This window comes from Acromyrmex echinatior, chromosome 16 (assembly GCF_024713525.1).
Source record: "Acromyrmex echinatior isolate Ae372 chromosome 16, ASM2471352v2, whole genome shotgun sequence".
Taxonomy (NCBI): Eukaryota; Metazoa; Arthropoda; class Insecta; order Hymenoptera; family Formicidae; genus Acromyrmex; species Acromyrmex echinatior.
The window spans coordinates 22,009-42,547 of NC_141867.1; the positions used below are offsets into that span (position 1 = coordinate 22,009).

Sequence of the window (20,539 nt, forward strand, 5' to 3'; positions counted from 1 at the left end):
GAAAATATTCGCCGAAAACACTGCTTCCAAGAGTACACAGCCTGAACGAAAAGAGATAGCGGAATGGACCAAACGGCATTCGAAGCGGCTTTTTAAACCGAACAACATTGTCTCAGTCACCGAGGCTCTAAGTCTATCCGTTAAAAGAAAATTCCGGAACGGAAGTAGGTATTCAAAAAATTCCAACTGATGAGCACGGATCATGACTAGTACTTCTGGAATCCGTAATAAAAAAAAAAAAAAAAAAAATTAAAATTCCTTCGCAACACGAAGGAACCTAACCTGATCCCGTACCAGTCACTCCGATCTAACCGACACCCGAACTGACCGAAGTATCGATAAATGGTGGAAATAAAAAAAAATCCCCATTTTTCCAGACCTAACCCAAATTTTATAGACTTCTATAATACGAATTTATTTGACACTCTCATTTTTCCTTCATTTTGGAGGGTGTAGGACTTAGAAAAAAAAAAGTTTGAAAAAAAAATTTTCAAAAAAAAAAAATTCAAATTCTTAAAGTTGGTCCTACATGCCTATTTCGTCGCTCTGTACGTTGTCGAGACACTTTCATTTTTGAGTGGGACTGAAAAATTTCAAAATTTTGAAAAATCAGAAATTTAATTTTCGTGGGTGGGGGTATCGATGTATCTCGACGAGAGGAACAACTTTGTTCCTCATAACCACCCCCCTCCAGTGACCCCCCATCCCTCAAACGACCCTTTTAATGTTTTGTCAACTTTACAAAAAGTCCACAGCCCAAACGGTGACAGATACGACAAAATTGTATAGAACATTTTCGTCTTCTCTCAGGGCCTATTATATGGGAAAAATGCGAAACTTTTGAAATTCCGACATTTTTATTTTTTTTGTGACTTCAGAGCCCTCTATCTACGAAACCGTGAATCCTAGGGCAAAATTGTATACCACCTTTTGTGTTTGGCCCATCGAGATCTATGAGATAGCATCCTTGAAATTTTCAAATTCCGACATTTTTGATCCTATCCCCACCTAAAAAAAAGTCCCCAGGCCAAGGGGGGGGCTGGAGGGGGGGACCAATACCAGGGGAAGGTAGACCCAAGTGAGTACTATATGGAAAAAATCTAATCTCAAATTCGCAAGTTGTACTAACCCCTATACCTAACCCATTGGAGTTGTCTTCGAAGACCTGACCCCATGCCAGTCACTTCACCGACCTAACCAAATCCGTAGTTCTTGACCTAACCAAAACTTAGGAAAATAGTGGAACTAACCAAGTCTCCAATTTTCAAATGGATGTAACCAAAAGTCCCCTAATTTCTAGTGAATGTAACCAAAAGTCCCCTAATTCTAGTGGATGTAACCAAAAGTCCCTAATTCTTTCCAATATAACCCAAACTCCCCAAATTTTGATGTTCACAGTTTGGATTTTTTCGTCACTGTCATTCTTTGTCAGTATGTGTGGAACTTAGAAAAAAAAAAAATACAAATTTTCCAAAAATTTGTCCAAAATTCATGGGTCCAAAATCCATTTCTCGACATTCTGAGTTGTCTGGCATGGTCAAATTTTGATTGATTTTTCTTATTTCTTGAACGGGACTTAGAAAATATTCGCCGAAAACACTGCTTCCAAGAGTACACAGCCTGAACGAAAAGAGATAGCGGAATGGTCCAAACGGCATTCGAAGCTTCTTTTTAAACCGAACAACATTGTCTGAGATCCGGAAGTTCTAGGACCTTTCGTTCAAAAGAAAATGGCGACTTCCGGATCGGAAGTAGATATTCCAAAAATTCCAACTGATGAGCATGGATCAGGACTGGTACTTCTGGAATCCGTAATAAAAAAAAAAAAAAATTAAAATTCCTTCGCAACACGGTCCATCCACGACCTAACCCAATGAAAGTAATCTCTAGAACCTGACCCCGTGTCAGTCACTCCGACCCAACCTACACCCGGCGGTCCCCAAACTGACCGAAATATCGATAAATGATGGAACTAACCCAAATTCCTCAATTTTTTCCAGACAACCCAAACTCCAAAGTTTTGATTGATGTCTATCGTTCAGATCTCTTCGACACCATTTTTTTTCCCCTTCATTTTTGAAGGGCGAGGGGGAAAAAAAAAAAGGTTGAAATTATTAAATGGTGGTCCTACATGCCTATTTCTACTCTCTACGTCGACTAGTCACTTTCATTTTTGAGTGGGACTTAGAAAAATTTCAAAATTTTGTCAAGAGAATTCTGACTTATCCATTGAGTCACATATTCCACAGTTTGGACACTTCAGCGTTCTCTAGTTTCCAAACGGTTAGTCCTAGAGCAAAATTGTATACCACCTTTTGTGTTTGGCACGTCGAAATCTATTAAATGGCATACTTATCAGATTAAAAATCCGACATTTTTTACCCCATCCCTTTGTAGTGTTTTAAGGGGGGGAAGAAGACTTGAGGTTGGGGTGCGATTATGTGGGTTCGGTCGGGCATTGTCTATAGTATATGGGAAAATTGCTAACTCAAAACGAAAATTATGGTACAAATCCCTCAACCTGACTCCGTGCCAGTCACTCCGACCTAATCGACACCCGAGGGTCCCCGAACTGACCGAAATATCGATAAATGGTGGAAATAAAAAAAAATCCCCATTTTTCCAGACCTAACCCAAACTTTATAGACTTCTATAGTACGGATTTATTTGACATCCTCATTTTTCCTTCATTTTGGAGGTTATGGGACTTAGAAAAAAAAAAATTGAAAAAAATTTTCAAAAAAAAAAAAATTCTAATTCTTAAAGTTGGTCCTACATGCCTAATTCGTTTCTGTACGTCGTCTAGACACTTTTTCATTTTTGAGTGGGACTGAAAAATTTAAAAATTTTGAAAAACCAGAAATTTAATTTTCGTGGGTGAGGTATCGATGTATCTCGACGAGAGGAACAACTTTGTTCCTCATAACCACCCCCCTCCCTGACCCCCCACCCCTCAAACGACCCTTTTAACGTTTTGTCAACTTTACAAAAAGTCCACAGCCCAAACGGTGACAGATACGACAAAATTGTATAGAACTTTTTCGTCTTCCTCGAGGCGTATTATATGGGAAAAAATGCGAAACATTTGAAATTCCGACATTTTTATTTTTTTTTTCAACTTCAGAGCCCTCTACGATACCATGAACCCTAGGCCAAAAATGTATATCTCCTTTTGTGTTTGGCCCATCGAGGTCTATAAGATAGCACCTTTGAAATTTTAAAATTCCGACATTTTTGATCCCATCCCCACCTAAAAAAAGTCTGGCCAAAGGGCGTCGGGAGAGAGGGACCAATACCAGAGGCAGGTAGACCCAAGTGAGTACTATATGGAAATAATACCAGCTTGATCAAAAAGTTTCCGGAAGAGACCACCAGGTGATGCTCTGAGTCAGCTGATTTGAGTTCTTTTTTTTGGCTAGGTTACTACATCTATCATTGACATTTCCATCAAATTTTTTCGTCATAGCTTGACATTTGTAAAAATTACGCCGTCTTGAGTACATCTACCTCTGCGCGTGTTTTCGATTTTTTACAGTTTTAAAAATGGAGTTGAATTTGCAACGAGTTTGCAATAACGAATACCATCCAACAGCCATTGAATTCACCCGATAGGGCTCCCTGCGATTTTTTTCTGTTCGATCGAGTCAAAAAAAAAACCTGCGGGGAACGCGTTTTAATAGCCGAAAGGAGGTAATGGAAAAATTGTAGACGGCTCTGATGGCTATACCAATAATAGAGTTCCAGAAATGTTTCGAGAGCTGGATCAAGCGCTGGCATAAGTGCGTTGCAGTCGCTGGAGAGTACTTTGAAGGGGACAATATCACTTTTGATGAATAAACTTGTATTTTGAATTTTCTGAATGAATTCCGGAAACTTTTTGATCAAGCTAGTATAATCTGAAACTCGCAAATTGTATTAACCCCTATACCTTAACCTCTCTGAAAACGCCAAAATCAGCTGTCACTATGAACCATTCTCAACAGCCGAAGCCATCTTTTGGAAAACGGACCTAATTTCTACTCCTAATAACTTTTATTTTAGAATAAGACGTGAATGACAGAATGATTCTGTCATTCACGTCTTATTCTAAATTAATATAAAGTTATACTAGTAATTATGTTTGGTAAAATGGACTGAAAATTTGCATAAAGAAACTTTACTTCATAATTTTATAAGATATTATAAAACAAAATTTACTAAATTAACTTATTGAGTTTTCAATTTCATTTATTAAAATTCTACAACTTATTTACATATGTATTTTTCGTCTGAGGATCCATTAAACTATCTCTTCTATGGATATAGTCGGCACGCTTCTATTTTGAGGATTTAGTACAGAGACAAACCACATCTACTTTCAACAATACAATTTTATCGAAGTGTCAGAAAATGTATAATCATGTTTCTCAAATTGAAAATGGATGTATTTGCGGTAGTGTATAGGCAATTTCGACAACTGAAAAAAAAATCGGCATAGTTTCTCTCAGGTTTCTCTCTGTACATGAATATCCTGTTCAGAGAGTGAGAGAGAGAGAGAAACCTGAGAGAGGACATGACGGCTCAAAATCTGTAATCGCAAAATGCTGCACTACTGCCCTCTGTCAAAGGATGTAAATGTGGATGTAAATGTCATGTTTCCTCTCTCAGATTTTTCTCTGATTATTATCTAGCGCCCCCAGCGGATTTCGGATAATATGAGGGTCACATAAAATCGAGTCCCATGGACCCAGTTGGCATCATGATAGTTGCACGACCATTAAAAAAGGATCATATCCTTTACAGAATCGCATACAAATTAAGCAGGTTTGAAGCACATGTCTAGTAATTCCTTCAATGTAACAATTTTAAGAATTTATTTTTTAAAATAATCGATTGAATTAAAAGAAATATTATTCGAAAGATATTTTTTATTAACAATGTCAATATTGTGTTCTATTAAATAACAGACGATTTTTATGAAAAGAAGTTTTAAAAGTAATGCTTTGAAGGAGAGTGTATCGTATTGCCCACTTCACCAATTGGTTAATTTAATCTCATTGGTGAAGCAGTAAGAAATTACTAGGAACAGAGCAATGTGAGTGATGTGTGCTAAACTTTGGCAAGTGCACCACTCCCCTTTGAAAGATGGATGAACATATCTACTTTGATTATAATTTAATGATCCATTTAAAACAAATAGGTAAATTTACTTCTGCACACTGGACGCGAAAACGCTTGCCGCGCGGCAAAATTTGATGCGGTAGCCAATAAGCTTACAGTTCCTAACGTGTTCATTGATTACCTCCTCTCGTTTCCACGTCCAGTGTGCAGAAGCCATAAAGGTTAAATGTATTAGGTGTTGGAATTAATTCGTAGCGTTTTTAGTGAAAGAATGTTATTTATTTCACATGAGCATTAAAAAATACATTAATGAAAGTACTTCCCATCACTTGTAAAACGCTACGAATTAATTCCAACACCTAATATTAAAATAGTTCTGAGATTTTATAACAGCGGATTCAACAGTTGAGTGAGCGCTCACTATTATTGGTGTATCCTTTTAAATCATCCAATCAGTATTTTAGATCTGAAAGAATATATTGGGTCATCTAAAAAGTATCCGCGATACTTTGTCACTAGATATATGACCATCAACACACATCTAGTGACAAAAAACCGCGGATACTTTTTAGATGACCCAATATATTCTATATAATATAGCCACGAGTGCTCACTCAATTGTTGAGTCCACTGTAGCCATTGAGCGCTTAGTGAGCGGTTGTATGCCGGTATTCATAGTCGGTTCTTTTAGGACCGTCTTAAGTAAAGTTTTAAGTCGCTAATGCGGCCGTCTGATTGATTCATGACATCTTAAGACTGTACTTAAAATGATTTTATTCATAAGATCCGATTACGGCCATAGTACTTTATTATTTTTCATGCATTTAATTTTAATTGGTCAATTTCTTAGGCTCTGTTTCACAACTCTCAATTAACTCTTAACGGAGGTTCAACTTATTAGCTACGTTCAGCAAAAAGAGTAATTTTGCAACCATTGTAAAATTCTTAAATATGATTAATATATATAGTTAAATTTATATAGTTAAATTTATATAGTTAAATTCAATGAAAAACTAAAGGCAAGATCAATTATATTAAAGAATTTTACAATTGCGAAACTACTTTTTCTGCAGAACGCAGCCATTATCTCTTTCCAATTCTAGAATTAGAAAGAGATGAAGAATAAGTTGAACCTTGATTAAGAGTTAACTATGGATTGTGGAACTGGGCCTTATGGTTTAAGCCATGATCAGATTGATGTATTGAAGATTGAGATTGAGATTAAGATTAACGTTCGACCAATGAGAATAAAACAGGTCGAGATTGAGATTGCAGATTGAAATGTAATGCTTCGTTTATTTTTCTAATCTTCACCCATGTGAAACAGTATAATCTATAATTATATTGTTTCACATGGGTTTCGACTTTCTATGAGAAGCAACTCCCCCTCCCTCCCTCTTTCTCATCTCTCTGCAAATGGGGCGCGTTACGTCTTCTATAATTGTACAGGGTGGGCCATCTATTGGTACGTTTTTGAATTTCGTCGTATGGCAACACCGAACGAGCTACAGACCCGAAATTTTGACAGTTTATTAGTCATACCGCGGCACGAAACAACATGTTTTCTCTTGAAGAGCGTTTTGAAATTTTAAAAACTTATTTTCAAAGTCAGTGCTGTGTCGCCGAAACTGTACGAATTTTGAAAAGAAATATGGGTCGTGATAGAGCACCCACCGAAGGAGCTATACGCAAATTGGTGAGGAAAGTTCGTGAGAAAGGGATGTTAGTGGATGACAGAAGTGGTCCCAGAGCTCGGACAGTGCGCACACCCGAGAATATTGAGGCTGTGGCCCAAAGTGTGAGACAGAATCCGACGACTTCAACTCGACGCCGATCGCAACAACTGAGCATTAGTCGCACCAGCCTGAGGAGAATACTGCACAAAGACCTCGGATTATTCGCCTACAAGATCCAGATGACTCAGGAGTTGAAAGCAAATGACCATCCGCTTCGATATCAGTTTGCTGTGTGGGCTATAGACCAGCTCAATAATGACGTCGATTTTGGTCGAAAAATCATCTTTTCGGACGAAGCTCATTTCCATCTCGGCGGATATGTGAACAAGCAAAATTGCCGGATTTGGGGCTCGGAACAACCACACACAATCGTAGAGAGACCAATGCATCCTCCAAGAGTCACAGTTTGGTGTGGATTTTGGAGTGGTGGCATAATTGGCCCATTTTTCTTCGAAAATGATGCTGGAAACGCCGTTACCGTCAATGGCGAACGCTACAGAGCCATGTTGACCAACTTTTTATGGCCTCAAATCGACACTATGAATGTGGACGACCTTTGGTTTCAACAAGATGGCGCCACATGCCATACAAGCCGACTTACCATCGACCTTCTGCGCACCAAGTTCAACAACCGCATAATCAGCCGTTCAGGAGATGTCAATTGGCCTGCGCGTAGCTGCGATTTGACACCGCTGGACTTTTTCCTATGGGGTGCCGTTAAAGACCGATGTTATGCGGATAATCCAGAGACAATTCCAGCTTTGAAAAACAATATTACGACTGTTTTGAGTGAAATTGGCGCCGAGGTAGTCCAAAATGTCATTAATAATTGGGGTGACCGAATGGCATACTATAAGGCCAGTAGAGGGAGCCACATGAACGAAATCGTTTTTCATTCTTGACGCGGATACTTTTAGCTTCACAACAAAAAAAAAATTAATAAAAAATATCAATGTATGCTCATTTGATCGCATTTTTAAAAACGTACCAATAGATGGCCCACCCTGTAGTTGTTAAAGTTAGAAAATCTGTCGTGTAGACAGTGGGATGTATAGACTAATGTTTATTTTTGTTCGGCGTAGCCGCCCCGAACAAAAAGAATAACATATTTTACCTGCTTGGGGACTAACTATCTAGAAATTAGATAGTTAGGCAATCTAGACAGTAAAAAGACCGCTCTAAAGACTATTCTAACATCCCATTGTTTTCATGGGATAGAAATATTTCCAAGCGGACACTGTCTACGCTGCAACTTCTAGGCGGTTAGACCCCAAGCGGATAGAATATGTAATTTTTTTTTCATCTGGGATGACGTACCGTCCTGAACTGATAAGTACTAGTCTATACGCCTGACTGTCTACATGACAAATTTTCTAACCTCAACAACAATACAATTATAGAAGTCGTGCGTTCCTTTGTAAGGGGGAGGGAAGATGAGTGTCGCTTCGCGTAAAAAGTCGAAACCCATGAAACAATTTAATTATAAATTTTGTCTCTGTGACAGATTTCCTAACCTCAATAGCTATCGACTTTAACGCTTAATATCTCGGCTCACAGGACAGAGCGATGCATTTTTTTGCAGATTCTTTCGTTTTATGCAAAAACGCGTTGACTAAGCTTAATTTCATCAAAATCAGCAAGCAGAACACAACTCTTGAGTATTAAGGCTTAAACACAACTGGCACAGGCAACAGGGAATAACGAGCCGTCCAATCAGAGCTCTGGTGCGTAAGTTTGATATTATATCTCAAAGATCTGATTGGACAGCTCGTTATTCCCTGTTCTTTGTGCCTATTGTGTTTAAACTTTTATCTCAATTTTTATCACGTTACCTATTTTGTTGCCGAAAACGAGCATCGAGCATTAGCATGAAAAGGCCTTTAAAGCTTAAGACACTTATTGTAGATCCGAACTAACAGACCTGAATCTTACATAAAAAGCGATGAATTGATTGGCTACTGCGTAGGAGCAAGTGATAGGTTATGTGACTGTTTTCCTATTTTTTCGAATCAAGTAAATCAATAAGTTAGAACCAATCCCATTCGATTGCTGTTGATCTGCTCAGAGTGCTCAGTGAACATTAGGTGGTAGTACTAGATATATTCGCTTTTGCGGTTCCCGCGAAGTTTCGCATAACCTCTTTTCTTCGCTTTTCGCGAGTGTTCCACACCCCTATCGCTTAGGTTAGCGACATATATCATTGTTAACATCTACTCGACGATTGCCAAAACCTGACGCGTAATAAAAACGTACCTATCTCTTACTGAATAATGAAAACTTTAGATAACGAAGAGATTTGTAGATTTGTGTGTGATTTGGCAGTTTGTTCTTATTAGCGACGTGTACTAAGTGTCGTACGAATCCCTTTGTGAATGCACGCGAAGAGAACGAACGATGAATACAACTGCGAGATTCGCGCGAATGTTGTGATTGGCGCGAAAATTGCAAAAAATTGACGGACACAATAAATTTTTTGTTGTCTCATAGATTTTACGTTACTCCCTTGAAAGAAAAATAAGATAGATGAGACAGATTAATCTTACATGATCCGCAAGTTCACGTCTGTGTTAAGTGATAATCTCACGTAGTGTAGTGTTCATTCTTCAAAATACTTTTAAACGGCCAACCACCAAATGTCAAAGAACAAACTCAACTTAACATTACCACCTGGCTCAATAGAACCGGTACCAGAAGCATCTCCTTCACCGCCGGTTCCGCCTGCATATCCGGAACCTCCGGAAATGCCTGAGTAAGTCCGGAAACAAGGATGTTTTATTATTTTTATGAAATATTATTTTCATGTAATAATGTGTGTGTGTGTGTGTGTGTATTTACACACGTTATACATTCTTAATATATATGTAGTTTAAGCTGTTTATATATACATGTATATTAACAATTTAACATTCAGCAGAGAAAACTAATCAATTAATGCTTGTGATGATTCTTCAATATAATTGATGCCTACATTTAGATCCAGTAAAGAACTAAAGGCAAGAACTAATATTAAAGAATTAGTTAGCACTAACTGATTAGTTTTTTTTGCTGAACGTAGCCAATATATCATATTGTATATATTATCAGTGTACAATGTTCCTATCTTACTACAGAACTTTAATGTAAAAATTACCTAGTTTATAAATACTTATAAGTTTACAATAAATCGATAGTTGGAAATTTTAAATCTTAATCTAAACAGGTGACTATAACTTTACATTTACAATTTGTTAGTTGTACAGCGAATCGTTTAGCATTTCAGCTAATGAAAAAGAATAAAATCGAATTTGGTCAGTCTTAAGAAAATTGGTGATCTTATGTCCATTTCCACTAATGTAGATTAACTTTAATCTCGGTTCAACTTATTCTCCATCTTTTCCTAATCTTTAGAATTAGAAAAAGATGAGAGTAAGTTGAACCGAGATTAAAGTTAATCTACATTGATGGAAACGAGCATTAGTCATATAAGTTGGTTATTCATCGATTCACTGATAAAGCTAATTCTACAATGAGTTGGTAGTCAGTAGTCCTAAGTCGTATCGGTGAATCGGTGAAATTGGCCACAGCCAACTTGACAAAACAACTAAGACTATCGATTTTCTTAAGATTGAGCAAATTCGATTTTATTTGATTTTATTCCATTAGACGAACTAAATGACTCGCTGTACAACTAACAACTAGTAGATGCGAAAAATCTAGTTACCTACTTAGGTTAAAACTTAAGATTTTTAATTACCGACTCATTGTAGAATCAGCATAAAATTTAGGACTAGCAATTGTTGCCTCATTATAGAATCAGCTTTATACGATTTTAAACAAGTGTACTTTATGCTGTAAAACATCTATGACTTGAAGATCTCAACCTTAATTCATTTCTGATTATTTGAAATAATTGCGAAATTTTCATAAACTAATTCTTATGAGCTTATTTGAGTTTGAAAGATTTCTGTCTTTTTGAAATTATTATCTGGAACTTTATCATCATATAAATCTAATACTATATTTTTTGCAGCGGCATGAGGGACACATTGAATATTGATACTCTTCAAGCAAGATTAGAAGATCTAGAAATGGACGAGGAACAAAAGAAACGACTAGAGAGCTTTCTCGGACAAAAAGAAAAAGTTGGAGAACTATGCGGCGAGGATTTTGAAAAGTTAGGTGAATTAGGTTCGGGTAATGGTGGCGTTGTTACAAAAGTCAAACATAAAAAATATGGTCTTATAATGGCAATGAAGGTAAATGATCGTATACTTAATCATTATATATGTATTCATAGGCGCATTTAGAATGTCTATTCTATACTCACTGGTATTTTTGTCTCAAATTTTTCAGCAAATACGCTTGGAAGTGAAGCCACCTATCAAGAAGCAAATAATTAGAGAATTAAAAGTCCTTCATGAATGTAACTTTGCACATATAGTTGGATTTTATGGCGCTTTTTGCAGGTAAACTTTTCAGAAATGTTTACATTTTAAGAAGATTGTTCCTTGAGACACATGTGCTTACATGCATGTATAATATTGCACGCACGCGCGCGCTCGCCCACAAAGCGCTCTTGTATAGATAAGGTGGACTAAACTATGTTGAAATGTTATCTACCATTTTGCAATTTTCGCAATGGTTAATGAAATATTGATTTTTTTTCCATAATATTATAGAAATCTTCGAAGACGAATTCAAATCACTATCAAAATGTCACTTTTATTGATGTTTTATTGATGCTTGATATCAAATTTGCAGTATTATTTCTAACAGCAATACTTATGACCTTCGACTAGACACATACACACACACACACACACATATACATACATACATGCATAAATATATATATATATATATATATATATGTACTTATTTAACCTTTAAGTAGATATACGAATTGATTGGGCATTCCAGGCAGTTTTTCTTAAATATTTCATATTTTTCGATTGGCAACAGAGCTCACCAATTTAGTATCTTCCTTATCGAATACTTGACAGATTGAAGTGGTAGTAGTTCGTCGATATAATTTATATAACATTAATAAAGCGTTAAACATGCGCTGAAGATGTGTGAATACCTCACACACCTACAAAAATTCAAAGGTTAATAAAATGTTCAATAGAATCAATAAAACATCAATAAAAGTGACATTTCGATAGTGATTTGAATTCGTCTTGAAAATCCATGTAATATTATAGAACAAAAAAAATGGTATGATGCTATTTACAAAATTTAAGATGACTTTGATTTGTTAATGAAAAAAATTTTGTTTCAATTTTTTTGTCGCGTGTCATAGTCTGTATAAAATAGATGAATATTCATCTTTCAACTTTTTTTTAACTGTCGAAAGAGTTTGAAAAGTCGTGCGTTATACTGAACACCCTGTATACATATGTATGCGTGCGCGTGCGTGTATATACATATATACAGGTTGTCTTTGCATACAGTGCAAAATTGCTACAGCGGGTATTATATATGTGTACTATCTCTTTCAGTGGAGGAGAAATTTGTATATGTATGGAATATATGGATGGTGGATCATTAGACCTAATAATGAAAAAAGCGGGACGAATTCCAGAATCCATGATAAGTACAATCACATGTGCTGTAAGTCAGTTTTATTATTGATATAAATAAAGAGAAAAAGAGAAAAATGGGATCTCGCAGTTAGAATAAATTCTATCGTGATAACTTTTTTTCTAATTAATAAAAAAATAAATTGTAATAATGAATATAACAGTCGATCTCTGATCGACTAATCGTAATAACGCCTGAAACGTGAGATATCCGTAGAGAGGGGAGGGGGAGGGGAGGGAGAGAGAGAGAGAGAGAGAGAGAGAGAGAGAGAGAGAGAGAAAGATCTGTAACGAATCGTTGCGAATAATACATGTTACTATCCATAAAGCAGAAACGTCCGAAATACATATCAGGTAGATGTCACCTAAAGATATCATATCCTAAATATATCTCTATGATGTATTTTGAACACATCTATTGTGTGGGTTGGTAGATGGTTTTCTGCGCGCTTTCTTCTAACCATCCTCTCTCTCTGTGGAAGAAAAAATGGTAGTGCTTTCAATAGTACGTTTCTCTTTCCATAATTCCTCTTGGAAAGAGACGAATACATAAACGTCTCAATTCGTCGTAGATCCAAAGAAATGCACCGAGCGGCAAACTAGGCCAATACCAGTAAGCCATCAGTGGCATAGTCTTCAGTACGTATTCCGTACCTGGGACATAGAGCAAGAGCCCTGTTAGAATAATTTCGAAAACGAAGGAAAAATTGACAAACCAGTTGCTCATTCCTTGTTGAAAGATAGAATTGCGCCTGGTCTTACACATGACCAGATCTACCATTTGCGTTATGACAATGGAAAGAAAATATCCGCTTTGCGCCTCCATCAATAGATTCATTCTGTTTTTGTAGGTCCACGTTTGGCCCCAGGAATCTTGTAGATCATTTATGGATGGGTTCTCCCATTCTATTCGTAAACCCAACAAACGATCGGGCATAAAGCCGTTCATCATAAGCACCATGAAGTAAGTGTAAAATCCAGCGAACGCCTGCGTCATTCCTATCTGGCCATAGGTGATGGATATCAAACGTTTGTTCACCAGCTTGTCGTACTGAGGGTTTCTCGGTGCCCGGCGCATTATATCGGACTCGGCTTTCTCATAGGCCAGAGCAATCGCAGGCACGACGTCAGTGCCGACGTCTATGCAGATGACCAGTTCAATGACCAACGGTAGAGGAATCGAGAATAATAGGCCGCTCAACATGGGCAACATCTCCGGCACGCTTGACGTTAACGTATACGCAATCGACTTCTTCAAATTGTCGAATATCAGTCGGCCCTCCTCGACGCCGGTCACAATCGACGCAAAGTTATCGTCCATGAGTATCATATCTGCAGCGTTCTTGGCAACGTCGGAGCCCGCGATCCCCATCGCTACTCCTATGTCGGCTTTCCGCAATGCCGGCGAATCGTTGACACCGTCGCCGGTGACCGCGACGATCTCTCCCAGCCGTTGGCAACTCTCGACAATCAACAGCTTTTGCTGCGGCGACGTCCTCGCGAACACGATTTCCTCGTAACGGCGTACAATGTTGTCCAACTCGCTTACATCCATGTTCCTCAATTCGGCACCGGTAATTACAATCGCGCCAACATCGACCACTTCAAAATCAGTCACTTGCGTGTAAGACTTGTTCTGCGCGAGAATCGCACGTTCGTAATGAGTTTCGTGACCTTCGCTTATAATACCCACTTTCTTGGCAATTGCCATCGCCGTCACCGGATGATCACCCGTCACCATGATCACCTTTATACCGGCGGTACGGCACTTGTGTACCGCCTCGGTCACGCCAGGCCTTGGAGGATCCTGCAGACTTATCAGCCCCACGAATCTATATCCCTTGACGGGAAAGTTGTAGGACGCGGGCGAATCGGTGTCGAATTTATAATTTGGCCCGTACACACTGCTGGGCAGATGCAGATCGCAGTACGCTAGAACTCGCTCGCCAAGATAACCCAGTTCGGTGCAGGCACGGCGAGATATCGCGTGATCGTTGGCGGTCATCTCTTTCGTTTCCCCGGTCGCCGTCAGTATCCTTGTACAATTTTCCATAATCACCTCTGGTGCCCCTTTCAATATCATGGTATAACCGTCGGTATCTCGGTGTATCGACATTTGATACTTGGTCATGGAACTGAAAGGAATCTCGGCAACTTTCGGATGTGCCTCGCGATACCTCTGCGTAGGATGAATATGCTCGCAGAACTTTAGAATACCGGTCTCAGATGCGTCACCGATAATCTCGCGCTCCTCGATCGGTGCCAGCATGAAGGACTCGGCGATGAATTCGGCACGCAAACAGAGAGTGGCAGCTCGTAACATTACGTCAAAATCTGGCTTCTCTAACAGCAAATCCCTCTCGACGCCGATTCTCTGGCCCGGTGGAAAGTTATATCTGGTGTGACCGAACCACAAATTAGACACGGACATCTTGTTCTGGGTGAGCGTGCCCGTCTTGTCGGAACAGATCGCCGACGTCGAGCCTAGAGTCTCGACCGCCTCCAGGTTCTTCACCAAGCAATTCTTGCTCGCCATTTTCTGAGCGGTCAGTGTCAAAACTGTCGTCACGGTCACCAGCAGTACTTCGGGTACGTTGGCGATAACTATGCCGAGTAGATAGGTGAACGCTCGTACGAGACTTGGCTCGATCAACAGTGACAGAGCGAAGAACGTCAAGCCGCATATAATGGCCACAATAGTGATAATTTCGACGAAATGCCTAATCTCCTTGGCGATTGGCGTCTCGGTTTTGACAAGCTGCGACGTGAGACCAGCCAGACGGCCTATCATAGTACGGTCACCCGTGGCGATCACGATCCCTTTGCCTTCACCCGCGACAGCGAATGACGTGGAAAAGGCTACATTGGAGGACTCAAGAGGATTTCGGTCGGTCGGATAATCGGTACGCACCACCGGCTCGCTCTCGCCAGTTATGCTCGAGTTCTCGACTCTAAGCCCACGGCACTCGATTATTCTGATGTCAGCTGGTATCTTATCGCCCATGCGTATCTCTATCAAGTCGCCCAAGACCAGCTCTTCCGTACCCAGGCGCAGTTTTGCATCATCGCGTATTACAGTAGCGAAAGTGGGCACCATCTTTTTGAAGGACTCCATCACTTTAATATTTTTGCTCTCTTGTATGTACGCAAACACCCCCGAGGTGATGCATATCATAACGATGATTATTCCTAGCCACGCGATACCGACGTCCTCCTCGTGCGTGACATAAGTGACTATGTACAGGATGAAACATAGAAGCGCGCAAACCCAGAGTAACGCCGCGAATCCATGGAACATGCATTTAAAGAATTTGATGTATTCTGGCGTGACCTTAGGCGGTGACAAGGCGTTTGGTCCATCTCGTTCCATGATTTTGCATGCCTGCTCCTTTGTCAGGCCCGTTTCCGCGTTTGTGCCCAGCTTCTCGCACAGAAGCTCCAATTTTATCAAGTGATCAACGGTCTCCAATTCCTGATGCAGTTCTCGTATCTCCTCCTCGGTCAGCTTCTTCTTATGTAAGTGTATGGAGGAACGAATCGGTTGATGCATCATGATCATTTGTTACCTCTTCAAACTGCCCTGCACTTTTTAACATGACAAACATTTTTAATATCGAAATTTTGTAAATTGTTTTAATACGATTGACGCAAAAAAAGAAACACGTACCTCTCTTCCTCTCTTTCTTTTCGCTTCGTATACTTCATTCGTCGTTTGTTTATGTGTTAATATATGTCATTGCAAACTTTTGTTTTTCCTTTACTTTTAGGTTCTGAAAGGTTTAACTTATTTACGAGATAAGCACGCCATAATGCACCGGGATGTAAAACCAAGCAACATCTTGGTGAACAGCGCGGGTGAAATCAAGCTCTGCGATTTTGGCGTTTCTGGACAACTGATCGATTCAATGGCTCATTCGTTCGTCGGTACACGAAGTTATATGTCGGTAAGCTTGGCGTGGATTATACGCTCGTGATATTTTACGCGTGCCAATATGCCCCGAGCGTGTCTTATATCGAGCGTTTTCAGCCAGAAAGACTCCAAGGATCACATTACTCAGTGCAAAGCGACATTTGGTCGCTCGGTGTGTCACTCGTGGAAATGGCGATTGGGATGTATCCTATTCCACCGCCAGATGATAGGCTTTTAGCTTCTATATTTGGTTCGGAATGGATACAACACGCTGGGGAGAATCCGGCAACAATCAGCGAATCCTCCACGCCGCCTCCACGACCACCGACGAGACGTTGTCAGTACTTGCATGAGCGTTCATTCGTTTATTCGCATTCTTGCATGTTTTTTTCATGAAGAAAAGTTTTGTTCCTAAATATCAATCGACTTGATTTTTTATCATCATAGGCACGCACACTCCTAAGCCATTAGCGGTATTCGAACTGTTGGAATTGATAGTCAACGAACCACCACCAAGACTGCCATCCGGATTATTCAGCAATGCTTTCATAGATTTTATTGATCGGTGTTTAAAAAGGAACCCAAATGATAGAGCAGATTTGAAAACGTTAACGGTATGTTTCGCTCGCGAATAAACAGTGATAGTTTGAACAGAAAGGGAAACGGAAAAATTATGTTTTCCAATGGTGTGTTTCAGAATCACGAATGGATAAGGAAAGCTGAATCGGAAAACGTAGATCTCGCTGGATGGGTATGTCGTACTATGGACCTAGAGCCGTCTACGCCAACGCACTTATCGACCGTGCAATCCTGAATAAATGTAACTCTTACATACTTGACTACGTATATTCGCGTTCAGTACTCCTAAGTTACGCCTTGGTTCAGCTAGGTTTTCATTCGATCAAACAGTGGCGTATATATCTCTCTTTTATATCCCTCCCCTAGCAATATCTTTTTACAAAATTAATACAATAAGGAATAAAAAGCTTTTGAGAGTCAATGCTGGATGTTATTGCAATTATGTTTTATTATACGTATACAATAATTGAAATAGACGTTTCGACGACTCACTTGTCATGGATCTAAATTCGGATTTATAGTCATGATAAGCGAGTTTTCAACATCGCATGATATGCCAGTACTCAAAACAGCTATTAAATTTGGTAATTTAATGGATATTGATATATGGATGCGAATTGACTTATCCAGATACACATTATTCACAATTCAAATTACGATAAATAAATATTCTTATCATTAATGTTATATTTACTGAAGAAGATCCAAACCAAGGATCGAAACGTCTATTTCAATTATTATATACGTACAGTAAAACGTTAATTGCCATAACATTCAGCATTGGCTCTCAAAGGCTTTTTAATCCTTATTGATTTAATTCATTAGAGCCTATATAGAATTTTTATAGTTTAAAATTAATATATCTACGTTTTTGATAGGTGCGTCAAGTTCGTTGATCGTATCAAATGAACATCGTATCTCTATTGACTGTTGAACGTTATGTTACGACTGTTACGCAAATGATTACACAGATAGATTTTACTTATGAAAACAGTCATAAGGAATTCGGTTAATATCCCATTGTTATGCATCTTTGTCACTTTCTTGGTTTTTACAGGGAGAAATGACTACATTGTAATACATGTAATAATTCATCAAGTATCACCGTGATTTACAGGTAAAACACTTGTCTTGCGGACTGGATATGTCATATTTTGCTCAGACTTTGCAAATTTACACGCAGCACGCCACTGTGCTAAATATTAATTTCATTCATAAGATTCACTTTACGTGTTCGTCTTATGCTTCTGTTAAGAGTATGTAAGATGACAAATTGCAATATAAGTTTATTATTAGATTCATGGGCAAATTGTGTTCCCCGTGATATGATATTAGGATGCGCGAATGAGCATTAAACCTACGAACGTCGTTTGAGAAAATTAATTAGATCGAGAATTACTTGTATAAGATTTGTACCTGACATCCATAGAAATGTTATTTACACGATCAAAAATTTCATCTTTAATCATGTTAAACCATTGTTTTTGTATCAATGCATAACTTTGATTAAACACGGTTGCCGTCTTATTTTCAATCACGCGCGTTAACACGTACGAATTAACACATGTCTTTAATTTTAATTGCACGCGCGCGCACATCACATACACGCGCGCACGCACGCACACAACACACACACACACACACAGAGAGAGAGAGAGAGAGAGAGAGAGAGAGAGAGAGAGAGAGAGAGAGAGAGAGAGAGAGAGCCATAGAAATACAAAACGCGCTTTTTACTATATAGTATAGTAATAGTAATCATTTTCAAAAAAGGCAATTTAGAAAGAATATTTTGATAATATAATTAAAGTCTTTAAAATTAATTCGCTTTCGATTATAAAAAGTCTTGCGAATTTATTAACATTAATGTATAAACTTACATTTAATAGACTATTATGTATTTAAGATGTAAAAGACCAACTCTATCATCGCATAATCAATCCTTCAATGGCGAACATACAAAGTAAAAAAAAAACTTGTCTCATTTTCACATAATTGTAATTTACATTACGAATAATGAAATATTCATAACATGGTTTGAGCTATTTATATACTCGATAGAATTTAGAATATTACGTTATGAATTCTTTCGCTGCAAAATATATGTGCATACAGTGAGTGATATTCTCGATTCCTTCCTAGTGCTAAATGTGCGATAAAGACTGGATTTATTGTCGGTATTTCACATTAATTTAAAAATATAAAATGCATGATAGTAGTAGAGTGAAGTATCTCACATTATTATTTATTAATGAATAATAAAAATGAAAAACATATGTATACATATGTATATGTCTGTTTTTTTTCATTGCTATTATCCATCGACAATTCATTCAAATGTGTGTGTGTGTGCGCGTGTACACGCACATAAGTATACATAATCCAACAAAAAAATTGATCTTTTGTATGACCAATTGCATGTCAAATCTTATTGTGCAATTTTTATGAAAAATGTCTTGTCATTTTACGGCAAGTTGATTAATGGTCAACTTAAAATTTATGAATATTTGAAAAATTAAATTAAAATGACAATTGAATTTCTCTTCATTTCAGTATTGTCTTATTATCACTTGTATGCGTCATTATATGTAAATTACTGTAATTTTCCGCAATTTAAACAGACATTCAATTATGCAATGCTTATTTAACTGTTATATTAATATTTGTATAAAAGTTAACAGACTGGACTATTTCACACAGAGAATGTATACTAATAGATAAATGTGCAATAGGATCATTGTGAGGAAACACGAATAGATTGCGAATATGTTAAATCATGATATTAGATGCATTTCGTTTCACGCATGATGCCCATGATATATCATTTTATCGACCTTGTTCTTCATTGAATATTAAAGAAAGATAAAATGAGACATCATACATGAAACGGAACGCACTCATTACGATTTGTCATTCGTTGAAATTGTCTTGTGCAGAATATATTATATTTTGTAGATATAATCTACAAGTTAGTCTCATATTACATGTAATAACTGTCTCAGAGTTGGATAAAAAAATCCGGATAAAATATTACGAGTATTATATTGTAATACTTGTGTGCCGTGTGAGATACTTCTCCGTGTGTGTATGTGTATCGGCAAGAGCGTAAGACGCTCAAGAATTAAAATCATGTTACGTTTATATCGCGATTAATACAATAATATATAATAGTAAGAATATAATATAATATTATATATATATATATATATATATATATATATATATATAAAAGGCATATAATGCATATATTGTTGTAAAATGGTTTCTATTATCTATCATAGAGGAAGACAATATACACGATTAAAAATTATCCATGAAAAGATCGTGTCGTAAAGTGTATGGGAATGCCAATATAATTTAGCAATTTTATCAAGCGATGATTCATAATTTTGCGCAAAGTTCGTAATTCCTAGCACTTATTAAAATATGTGCACATTCCTTGTTGCATATACATATGTGCATAATAATTGCAGTTGTATTGATTCATTGTCTAAACGTTAATTATAAATACAATAAAATCATCGATGTTGTAATTCAATATTCGGTATCTGAAAACCCAAGTGCACAATTATATATAATAATGATAGAGTGAGGAGAGTAAGGAGACTGAGGAAAATAAAATGTTCTCTAGGAAAAGTCAGATATGCAGGTATGTA

The 20,539-nt window shown here is 37.8% G+C and overlaps 2 protein-coding genes across 3 annotated transcripts; one reads left to right on the plus strand and one right to left on the minus strand.

Annotated features, from left to right (window-relative positions):
• Positions 1-9,443: 9,443 nt before the first annotated feature.
• Dsor1 (mitogen-activated protein kinase kinase 1) lies at positions 9,444-20,421 on the plus strand. 2 transcript variants are annotated; one of them, XM_087414212.1, is made up of 9 exons: positions 9,444-9,585; positions 10,846-11,071; positions 11,169-11,281; positions 12,317-12,428; positions 16,165-16,341; positions 16,425-16,644; positions 16,755-16,921; positions 17,005-17,127; positions 17,765-20,421. In XM_087414212.1, exons 1-8 carry the CDS (start codon positions 9,470-9,472, stop codon positions 17,119-17,121), a joined length of 1,248 nt encoding a protein of 415 aa, XP_087270338.1. In that variant the 5' UTR covers positions 9,444-9,469; the 3' UTR covers positions 17,122-17,127; positions 17,765-20,421. The 2 variants fall into 2 exon arrangements, with proteins under 2 accessions (XP_087270338.1, XP_011064277.1); XM_011065975.2 differs by having other exon boundaries at positions 17,005-20,421.
• On the minus strand, positions 12,694-16,180 carry LOC105151970 (sodium/potassium-transporting ATPase subunit alpha). Its single transcript, XM_011065973.2, has 2 exons — positions 16,065-16,180; positions 12,694-15,982 (listed from the first exon to the last, which is right to left on the minus strand). The coding sequence occupies exon 2, from the start codon at positions 15,954-15,956 to the stop codon at positions 12,897-12,899; it is 3,060 nt and encodes a 1,019-aa protein (XP_011064275.1). The 5' UTR covers positions 15,957-15,982; positions 16,065-16,180; the 3' UTR covers positions 12,694-12,896.
• Positions 20,422-20,539: the final 118 nt, after the last annotated feature.

Bases quoted from the DNA above. Each gene is read 5' to 3' on its own strand.
- LOC105151970 (XM_011065973.2), bottom strand. From the start codon at position 15,956: ATGATCATGATGCATCAACCGATTCGTTCCTCCATACACTTACATAAG.
- Dsor1 (XM_011065975.2), top strand. From the start codon at position 9,470: ATGTCAAAGAACAAACTCAACTTAACATTACCACCTGGCTCAATAGAA. The intron at 11,282-12,316 runs GTAAACTTTTCA...TATCTCTTTCAG, and splicing joins TTTTATGGCGCTTTTTGCAG to TGGAGGAGAAATTTGTATAT. The intron at 16,645-16,754 runs GTCAGTACTTGC...TTATCATCATAG, and splicing joins ACGACCACCGACGAGACGTT to GCACGCACACTCCTAAGCCA.